The sequence below is a fragment of the Mandrillus leucophaeus genome, unplaced genomic scaffold (genome assembly GCF_000951045.1).
Source record: "Mandrillus leucophaeus isolate KB7577 unplaced genomic scaffold, Mleu.le_1.0 Scaffold142, whole genome shotgun sequence".
Taxonomy (NCBI): domain Eukaryota; kingdom Metazoa; phylum Chordata; class Mammalia; order Primates; family Cercopithecidae; genus Mandrillus; species Mandrillus leucophaeus.
Genome location: NW_012101388.1, coordinates 4,745,605 through 4,756,573, shown reverse-complemented (window position 1 = coordinate 4,756,573; position 10,969 = coordinate 4,745,605). Strand labels below are relative to the sequence as shown.

At 40.0% G+C, this 10,969-nt stretch overlaps 1 protein-coding gene across 1 annotated transcript in view; it reads left to right on the top strand.

Annotated features, from left to right (window-relative positions):
* Positions 1 to 5,238: 5,238 nt before the first annotated feature.
* The window catches only part of LOC105535166 (PH domain leucine-rich repeat-containing protein phosphatase 1), a gene marked incomplete at its 5' end in the record, with an annotated part of 48,035 nt that continues 42,304 nt past the window's right edge, over positions 5,239 to 10,969 (top strand). The window contains 2 exons of the mRNA XM_011974173.1: positions 5,239 to 5,439; positions 8,880 to 9,042. Of these exons, the coding sequence (XP_011829563.1) occupies positions 5,239 to 5,439; positions 8,880 to 9,042 (364 nt within the window). The remainder of the gene's footprint in view (positions 5,440 to 8,879; positions 9,043 to 10,969) is intronic.

Genomic DNA, 10,969 nt, shown 5'->3' with positions numbered 1-10,969 from the left:
TTTAATTACAAAAGAAAAAATTATAACTTTGCAGTGGAGATGCTTGGCAGACACCACCTTAACCAAGTAATCAAAGTTAATGTCTCCAATAATAAGACATTAGCGTCACATGCATCCTGATGTGACGCCCTGAGAAGGGCACAACCTTTGTGATATTTTTGCCAAAAATGCATGACCTTACTCTAATGATGATGAAACGTGAACCTAATTGAGAGACATTTTACAAAATATTTGTCGAGTACACTTCAAAAACATCAAGGTCATTTAAGATAATAAGACTGATTGGAGGCGACTGAGGAGGCCTGATAATGAAATACAACGTGAAGTGTCAGCCTTGTGAAGATAGATGAAACTGTCAAAAGTACTTTGTTGTAAAAATAAGCAATAATAAGAAACTTAGAATGTTTACACTTGTGGAATGCTTTGGAGACAGAAATCAGAGGGTTGCCTAAAAGTAAGAGTTTTGCTGGGGTTAGACAGTTGTGACCATATGGATTTTTAATGGTGTATAGTGTGTCTACAAATAGGTAAATCTATTTGTTATGGTACCAAATCCTGTGCCCTGTTTCAAAGAGAGAATTTGTAAAATTTAAGGGTGTGTTGGAAATTACTAAAAAGCAAACAAAACAAAAAAATATAAATGAGTCAAATGGACAGAATGTGCCAAGGAGAGCAGAGCAGTTGCTCAAGAAGCAGGAAATGGATTTGTCTCACTGCTGTTGCGGGTGACTTTCCAAACACTTTAGGGCAGGAACCATATCTGTGTGTCTTTTCTCTGCAGCTTTTGAACTTTATGCTGAGAGAAGTTCTTGAGTACTGTGCTGTTTACTAACTTGTTATAAGAATTGAGTTTGAAATGCTGTGCACACGTGGTCTTCACATTACATGCAGGTGCCCAGCTTGACCCTCCAGCTTTTTTAGAAAAAAAAGGACCTATGACCATCCTGGCTAACACGGTGAAACCCTGTCTCTACTAAAAATACAAAAAATTAGCCGGGCATGGTGGGCGGGCGCCTGTAGTCCCAGCAACTCAGAAGGCTGAGGCAGGAGAATGGCGTGAACCCAGAAGGCGGAGCTTGCAGTGAGCCGAGATCTCGCCACTGCGCTCCTGCCTAGGCGAGCGAGACTCCATCTCAAAAAAAAAAAAAAAAAGTCCCCACAAAAAGGTTTTTATAATTATTTTTCAACATTTGAATTTTGGAGACACATGATAGAAAACTGTGGACTTGAGATTGATGAAATCCGAGTTTTATTTCTGTCTCTGCCACTAGTTACTGTTGAGCCATTGCCAAATAATGTGACTTTCTCCGCTTTGATTTCTGTCTTTCGTGAAATATGAGAGGGTATATTTCTGGGATGATGGAAAAATCAAATGAGATAGAAAATAGTGACCGGGTGCAGTGGCTCACACCTGTAATCCCAGCACTTTGGGAGGCCAAGGCAGGTGGATCACTTGAAGTCAGGAGTTGGAGACCAGCCTGGCCAACATGGTGAAACCCTCTCTCTATTAAAAGTACAAAAATTAGCTGGGCATGGTAGTGCATGCCTGTAATCCCAGCTACCCGGGAGGCTAAGGTGGGAGAATTGCTTGAACCCAGTAGGCAGAGGTTGCTGTGAGCCAAATGCCACTGCACTCCAGCCTGGGCAACAGAGCAAGACTCTGTCAAAAAAGAAAAAAAAAATAAAAAGAAGAAGAAGGAGGAAAGATCTGTGATATCCACAGAGTACCTTACAAATGAAAAGAAAATGGTGATATGTTACTGCTTTTTCTCTAATTAGAAGAGGATTGCATAGTGAAAATGTTATATAGATGAAGCATGAAACAGCTGTTGGCACATTAAACCATCTTTTTATAGTATAGTTATTACAAAATTCTGTAAGGAAGAAGCTTGAGGATAGTTATCATATCATAGTGAGTTGAGACCTGACTCAGCCCTTTAACAATTTAGCTTTTTTGCAAGATTGAAAGCAGAGCGTGAGGTTCAGGAGCCTATTTATTTACTAAAATTGTTATCCATCCTGGAGAAACTTTGCTAAAGTATTCGTTCATTCTGGTGGAAGGATGAAATGTAGACTATTAAAGCAATTTAAGTTGTCTCTTGCTGAAACGTTGTGAGGTTTTAGGAAGAATGGCTTAAGTGAATGGGTACTGAATTTAATTTTCCTGATACTGTGATAATAAAAAATATTTTTAGTCCAGTTGTTTGCCCTTTGGCTATTAACCTACAAGGTGATTAAGTGAGACTTTATGCAGTTCAGATGATGTCCTTTGGAACCACTTCATGTGGTTTCAGCTAACTAGTTTCATTTCTTGGAGGCGGATGATGCTGGCAGTTTCCCCCTTAATTTTGCATAAAAGGTATATAGTTCCTTAATTACAGACAAATTTCAAAAAGATGAGAGGATAAATCTTTGAGGAAATCACTTTCCTCTCTTTATTCAGATGCCATGAGGGGTTTCTTAAGTTGCTTGGCAGCTTTCTAGATGAACATTCACTTGTCTGTTTTTAAAACATTCCCTCTTTTTCTGGCCTGAAAAGTATGCAAACATGAATTCACTTTGTTTTATCTGTCTCATGTGTGTGTATGTGTGTGTGTGTGTAACTACATATTTCCTAGAGAATTCTATTTTTGTCTTTTTTCTTTTTCTTTTGTTTTGTTTGAGCCAGAGTTTTGCTCTTGTTGCTCAGGCTAGAGTGCAATGTGCAGTCTTGGCTCACTGCAACCTCTGCCTCCTGGGTTCAAGTGATTCTCCTGCCTCACCCTCCCGAGTAGCTGGGATTACAGGTACCTGCCACCAGACCCAGCTAATATTTGTATTTTTAGTAGAGACTGGGGGTTTCACCATGTTGGCCAGGCTGGTCTCAAACTCCTGACCTCAGGTGATCCACCTGCCTCAGCTGCCCAAAGTGCTGGGATTACAGGTGTGAGCCACTGCGCCCAGCTGAGAATTCTATTTTAATGAAATTATTTTATATAATTTCCCAGCCCAACACTAGTCCATGATATTTTAGGGCAATAAAATTTGTTTCTTACATTGTAATTTATCCTAATGCTACACTAAAGAAATTCTTAACAGGAAATTAGGTGGTCTAAATGGGGTCTAAAAAGACAGACTTATAAAAATACTCTAAACAGCAGTGGTAAACAACTATGGTGCTGAAACTTGTTTCCTTCCTAGTTCCAAACCATTTCAGAAACTGCAAGAGTGACCTTTATTTCCTTCTCTGTAGCACACACGACTATAATTTCCCATGACTATTTATGGTCTGGACAGCCCTTCTCTAACTTCCTTTTTTTTTTTTAATGTCAACGGAATACGTGTTTCTTTAATGGAAAATGTTCTATTTTGGGGAAGCTGCTTTTCCTCAGATAAGTAATGGAGTTGGTGTTTGTGTGTTGAAGGGGTTATATGAGATTGAAGAGTTTTAAATTAGTGGACTGAGAGCTTGGAGTGACAGTCCTGGTGAGGACTCCTAATAGCCTTTTTTTTTCGTATCCAAGATTAAAAATAACTGTGCTTGGTATTTTGTATTATTTTAAAGGATGATTTTCTTCTTCTTCTTTTTTTTTAAGAAATGGCAGAATAGTCCTGAATTGAATGGTGAAAATTTCAAACCAAAGTGATTGAAGTGAGGGAATAGTGTGGCTCATCAACAGGGTTGATCTGGGGGCCAGGGAGAGGCATGGGAGATTTGACCCTTCTAACTCTTGTAGGCAGGTCCTATGTACTGAGCACTGTCTCTTTCCCACCTGCTGCAGCTGCACAGTTGGACATTCGTCGTGAATCAGGAGGGTCATCTCTGACTCCTGAGTGTGACACAGTCCGTCCCTTTGGAGTGATTTGGAACCTGATCACAGCAAGGATTTGTTGCCATTCCCCAGCTTTGCATTGTGCGTTTAACTACATTTCACAATCACCGTGAAAGATTTTTTATTTATTGTTTTTGACGACTTGTTATCTTAGTTATAAAACCATTCTTTATGCTTTATCCTTTATGCTTTTTCACTCTAGCATCTGGAAACTGTGGCAGCATGTATATTGTTTGTTTTAATGTGAAATTTATTTAAGTACAATATAAGTACAGAAAAGTGGCCAGATCATAAGTGTAGCACTTGATGCATCATCTCAAAGTGAACACACTTGTGTAACCAGCATCTGGACTAAGAAACAGAACATTACAATATTTGAAACGTTACACACCCTCTCCTGGATACTGCCTCCTTTCCCTCCCTTCCTAAGAACATTACAATATTTGAAACCTTACACGCCCTCTCCTGGATGCTGCCTCCTTTCCTTCCCTGCCTAAGAACATTACAATATTCGAAATGTTACACGCCCTGTCCTGGATGCTGCCTCCTTTCCCTCCCTACCTAAGAACATTATGATATTTGAAACGTTACACGCCATCTCCTGGATACTGCCTCCTTTCCCTCCCCACCTAAGAGTTACTGCCATCCTGACTTCTGTTACTACAGAGTAATTTTGCCTGACTTTGAACTTTATGTAGTTATGGGATCATACAGTGGGTCTCCTCTTTTATCTGGCTTCTTTTGGTCATTATATGTTTGTGAGATTCATCCTGTTGATACATGCTGTTTTAGTTCTTTATTCTCATTGCTACATCATATTATGTTGTTTTAAGACAGAGCAAATTATCTCCTGCACTTGTGAAAGTCAGTAAAATGTGCATTGGACCTTATACTGAAGAGGACTCAAGTCACTATGTGATTTAGTTGTATTGTGATCTAATACCTGTTTTAGTACTATAAGAACCATTTATTATTTATTTATTCACCTAATTTTTATAGAGGCAGGATCTTACTTTGTTGCCCAGGCTGGTCTCAAACTCCTGGCATCCTCCTGCTTTAGCAAGAACTTTTGATTACAAAATAGGAAATTGTTTTTCTCTTCCTTAAGTCAGAATATTAACTTTACCATATCACTTTCTCTTCCACTCCCCGACAACTATAGAAATAATTGCCTTCCTCTTAACTTTGTGCTTCCATAAAACTTGATTGTATCTCTGTATTTAATACATATAGATAGCTATTGTGTTCATCATAGTTAATGGATCACAGATACAAATACTTGCTAACTGAACTTCTTGAAGCCAGAGCTTGTCTTTTCAATTCATGTTTCTAATCCCAGCTTCTAATATGCCTGGTATCAAAGCTTCTAGGTTTCTTGAGGAGTTTTGTGACTTCAATAGCGTTTTGTTACATTTTGTCATTGTAGCCTGAGATTCCTGAACGCATCTGCGAACAAACTGGAAAGCCTTCCTCCAGCCACGCTTTCTGAAGAGACAAACAGTATCTTACAAGAGTTGTATTTGACAAATAACAGCCTCACAGACAAATGTGTGCCCTTGTTAACGGGACACCCGCATTTGAAGATCCTTCACATGGCCTATAACCGACTTCAGAGTTTTCCAGCAAGGTAAAGGAGAATCGTAAAGCTGTGTTCTGAATTGGGTTTCTCAAAGTGTATTCATAGAAAGATGAAAGCTGAAATATTTATTTCCCAGGTGATATCAAGTTTGTTTCCTTGTTCCTGCTCCATTCACAGTTTCCTTTATATAAGCTGTGATGACATTTCCCTGAAGAGAAGTAGATTGGTTTTCCTCATACGTGTCCAAAGACCTAATCACAAGAATGTTCTTAAGATTTTGAAATAAAATGTGTTGTTTAGCAGGTATGTTTTTTCTTTTACTTCTTTTTAACTAGTCAGATTAATTTTTTTAAAAACTATTATCCTAGAGCCAGGTGTGGCGGTGCGTGCCTGTAGTCCCAGCTACTCAGGAGGCTGAGGTGGGAGGGTCACTTGAGCTCAAGAATTCGAGACTAGCCTGGGCAACATAGTGACACCCTATCTATTAAAAAATAAATAATAAAGTTTCCAAAAACATTAACCTAATAGGGTATGTGGGAATTAGAATGTAAACCAGGAACCTGAAAATCCTTCATTATCTACCAACTTTTATATTCATACTTACGATGTACAGAGCAGTGGTAGACTCTACTACCATAGAAACTGTAACATTGCAAATTATGGCTCAAAAGAGTCCATTTTTAATTTGTTTTTACTTTAATTTCTAATTTTTGGGGAGCGGTGACATTATATCTAGCTTTGAGTGAATCTATGTGCTGAGCCTGCCATGAGGGTTTACCCTGTTTCCATTTCATTGGCTTTTATCCATCTAACAAGTTAGGGCTTGGAACACACACCCACGCATCAAAGAAGCAAACACTAACCCTTCTGGTATTCTGCTTGTGGTAACTGTAACTCAGCACTGGGGCTAGACCAAAACACTATCATAGCCTCCCTCTGCTGCCTTCAGGGCTACCACGCTATTCAAGCCCTTGCTGAGAAGGAAGGCCCATGTATGTGTTGACTTAAAGTATTGCTCTGTTTTTGGCGTAACGAAATACTTACTTTCCTCCTCATTTGACAGTAATGATTAAAATATTTTATGCTTACTTCCATCTACTTTTACTTCACTATGGAATGGGGAAATTATATTTTTGGAAAAAACCATGATAATCACATAACAGCAACCTATCTGAAAGGGCTCACTGTCTTCTTTCAGATGATGAATGTCTAAACCCTGCAGAGGAAAGGATCATCAGCTCTAATTCTGAGGATATACCCCCAGTGACCCATGCCAGGTGTAATGACCCACGCTGAGTGGAGAGAAACTTTTAACACACCTTGGAAAAAATCCATCTAGGAATGAATTCTGTCTCCCTGTGGTTGTGATGTGGCTCAGTAGCTCCCCTGCAAACCAGAGCACCTTAAGAGCTGGGTCTGTGACCTTGCTGTTTCCCTCAGCCTCACATTTCACACAAGGCCCACACTTAAATGGTTGCTGAATTAAAGAACGTGACCACCATCTAGTCATTTTGTCTTCACATCTTTTGCCACCTTCTTTTTATGTTGTGAGTTGGAAATTTCTTTAACTTTTTGTCTGGGGGCCTGTTTTCTGTGCTTTTAATCATTTTTCATGCACCATTACCCATTAGTTTCAAGGCACAGGGCTGGCATCTGCTTCTGGTGAGTCTTCAGGAAGCTTACAATCATGGCAGAAGGTGAAGGGGAGCCATTGTGTCACATGGTGAGAGAGAGGGCAAAAGAGATGCCAGGGTCTTGTGTGAATGCACAGCATGTGAATTCAATTATTACCATGGGAAGGGCATCAAACCATTCATGTGGTATCTGCTGCCATGACCTGAACACCCCCTACTGGGCCCCACTTCTAACATTGGGAATCAAATTTCTTTTTTTTTGAGACGGAATCTCACTCTGTCGCCCAGGCTGGAGTGCAGTGGCACAATCTTGGCTCACTGCAAGCCCTGCCTCCCGGGTTCACGCCATTCTTCTGCCTCAGCCTCACGAGTAGCTGGGACTACAGGCGCCCGCCACCTCGCCCGGCTAGTTTTTTGTATTTTTTAGTAGAGACGGGGTTTCACCGTGTTAGCCAGGATGGTCTCGATCTCCTGACCTCGTGATCCGCCCGTCTTGGCCTCCCAAAGTGCTGGGATTACAGGCCTGAGCCACCGCGCCCGGCCTGGGAATCACATTTCAACATGAGATTTGGAGGGGACAAATAATCCAAACCATATCACTATATTGCTTTCAAAATATGATGACAGCATATTTAAATAATATTCTTAGAAATTCGGGCTATCATAGATGAATTACTTCATAGTCTGTGTACAGATTGTTTGTGGTATATTCTGATACCATACTGGATGTATATGATACTAAAAAGTCTGACTTCATAAGATAAAAACTTAGTTTTTACTGTATCTTATCAACAAGATAATCTTTATATTTGAAATATGACAGAAAAATAATACAGCTTTTTTTGTTAAATTGTTTAAAAGTGTACTGTGACAAATGAAACTGTAACAGGTAGAAATGATACCAAAAAAATTTAAACTATTATTCACCTTATGAGTCTGAGTCACACTAATGGGGAATCCTGTGCTTCTTGGAGTGGAAAGAGGGTCAAAACAGTGCCAGATACTATTACAGTGATTGCAGAGGTGGAGGTGTTGGTTTTTCTTTCAAAGTTATAAAGAATGCAAGAAACCCTGATTCTGGAATTTTTCTTTAGTTATTGTAATTATTGATGAAGATTATCGATGAGGAAGATTGAACAATAAAAGACATTCTTAAACAGAAATATTAAATTAATTACATTAGAACATATTATTAGATAAGGTTGGAGAGATTCTTTCTTGGTAGATGTTTAGAACAATTGAGAGAAATGTCTTTTGGCCCTGGTGTGAATTTGCGCTCTGCCAGAAGTCAAAGAGGTGATCCATATGGGCTTTTAACACCCCTTGCTCCTTACCACCACTTTGTATTCATCAGTGATGTCAGAGGAATTGGGGGAGCGGAGGTTGAAGAAAAAGCTTATCTTAATATGAACTATAGATCTGTTCTCTACCTCCCCCTTGAGTTTTCAGTGCCACTACAAAGAAATCATACTCTCTGAGCTCTTTTAAGGCAGTTATATTGGATTAATGCTGGCTTTTGACCCATTTCAATAGTATTTTCATTAGTGTTCAGACCAAGCTATACAGTAACGTGATTATTGCCAGGGTAACTTAATTTCCACACAGACTTTTAAGAGGAAAAGGGCACCCATTTTCCTTCTTGTTGACAATTTGAAGAGTTGAATAGTTTTTGTTCTGTAGTGGGAAAGGAGGTGTTAAAATATTTCAGTACTCCAAAATGATAGAGAAGAAATGGTCTTGTTTGTAAAAATGACTGTTACAAATGAATCCTTAAAGTCATAGCAATTTAATTCATCCTTTGATTCTCATCATATATTATTTTCTTTTAAATTGCTTTATTTTCTCTTTTTTTAGTAAAATGGCGAAACTGGAGGAACTTGAAGAAATTGATCTCAGTGGGAATAAGCTGAAAGCCATCCCAACAACGATCATGAATTGCAGGCGCGTGCACACTGTGATTGCTCACTCCAACTGCATCGAGGTCTTTCCCGAAGTTATGCAGCTCCCAGAGATCAAGGTATATGGTTTCATTTCATAAACTCTGGCTTTCAGGTCAGCAAAGAGAGTTGACTTGCTAATTCATCAACTCAGGACGTTTGCATCTTTGTTGGATTTATTCAGAATGGAGGCCCCCATTAGCCCTTACTTCCTCCTTCCTAACCAATGGGCTACACTGTTGAGTCAGCAGAGTTTTAAAAAAAAAAAAAAAAAAAAAGCAAAACACTGGAGCACGTTTTGGGAAAATTGGATTTCTAGGCTCAGTCCCTAACTTACAGTATGACATGAGGCTACCCACATAGCCACCCTGTACTTCTTTATCTGTTAATAGTTGTTCCACTCATTTCCAGGGTGGTTATGAGGCTCAAAGGATGAGGCTGGTGTAATCGCAGTTTGAAAAAGTTAACAGTACCACTACACATCCCTCCCCACCAACTCATCTAGTTAAATAGCACACCCCATTATCGTAGCCCACTAGTCGTAATTCCCTATATAGACAAAGCGCCATTGCTGTCACCAAACATTGATTTCAACTGAATGAAATTGGCAGATCAGATATTATTGTCATTTGATAGGTAAGGACACCGAGGTGCTGAAAAGTGAAGAGATCTGTGTAAATTAAGACAGCAGATTGGTAGCAGAGGTAGTCTGCAAGTCCTGACTGCTGACTTGAGGTAGACTCATGGGATGAAACCAGTTCACTAGAATGAAAGCCATGTAACAACCATGTGTTCCTATTTTGTTTCTTTTTTGGCAGGGAAATGGTACAGAAGTAAAAAGTTCTTTATATACAATGTAGTTTTTCATTTGTATCTTAGCATTTCTAGTTATCGATTTTATGCTTAATGAAAAATAATTTGGTGGTTACAGACTTGGAGCATATTCTAATCTCCTAACAGGGAACAAGAGTAGTCCAACTTAGCCATTCTTCACTTTCCAGGCACTTCCTGATATAAACCTTGTGTTTCAGATTAAGAAAGCGAATAGACATTTGAAGACATTTTAAATGGCTTGCATAACTTTTTTTTTTTCTTTTTTTTGAGATGGAGTTTCACCCTTGTTGCCTAGGCTGGAGTGCAATGGTGCAATACTGGCTCACTGCAACCTCTGTCTTCCGGGTTCAAGCGATTCTCTCGCCACAGCCTCCCGAGTAGCTGGGGTTACAGGCGCCCGCCACCATGCCCAGCTAATTTTTGTAATTTTTTGTAGAGACAGAGTTTCACCATGTTGGCCAGGCTGGTCTTGAACTCCTGACCTCAGATGATCCACCCGCCTCGGCCTCCCAAAGTGCTGGGATCACAAGCGTGAGCCACCACTCCTGGCCGGCTTGCATAACTTTTTATCCCAACAGTTTTTACACATTTATATGGTTGAGATGTGTACAAGCCATTGTGTGTGTGTGTGTGTGTGTGTGCATGTATGTGCATGTGTGCTTTAAGCCACGAAATGTTTTACCTTGGGCTTTAAGAACACTATCTCATACATCACAGTGGCATTTTAAGATGTTTGTTATAAATTTCCAGAATTTGGCCCAGCACGGTGGCTCACACCAGTAATCCAGCACTTTGGGAGGCCAAGGCGGGCGGATCACGAGGTCAGGAGAGCGAGACAATCCTGGCTAACACAGTGAAAACCTGTCTCTACTAAAAATATAAAAAATTACCCGCATTTGGTGACTCGCACCTGTAGTCCCAGTTACTCAGGAGACTGAGGCAGGAGAATGGCATGAACCCGGGAGGAAGAGCTTGCAGTGAGCTGAGATCGCGCCACTGCGCTCCAGCCTGGGCGACAGAGCGAGACTCCGTCTCAAAAAACAAACAACAACAAAAAAATGTCCAGAATTTTTACTTTCTGTGTAGTAACTTTCACATTGAGGAAGAGCAGTGCTCTGAAGGGAGACAGACCTCCAGTTGGATCCCAGCTGAAAATTCACTGCTCTGTTTCCT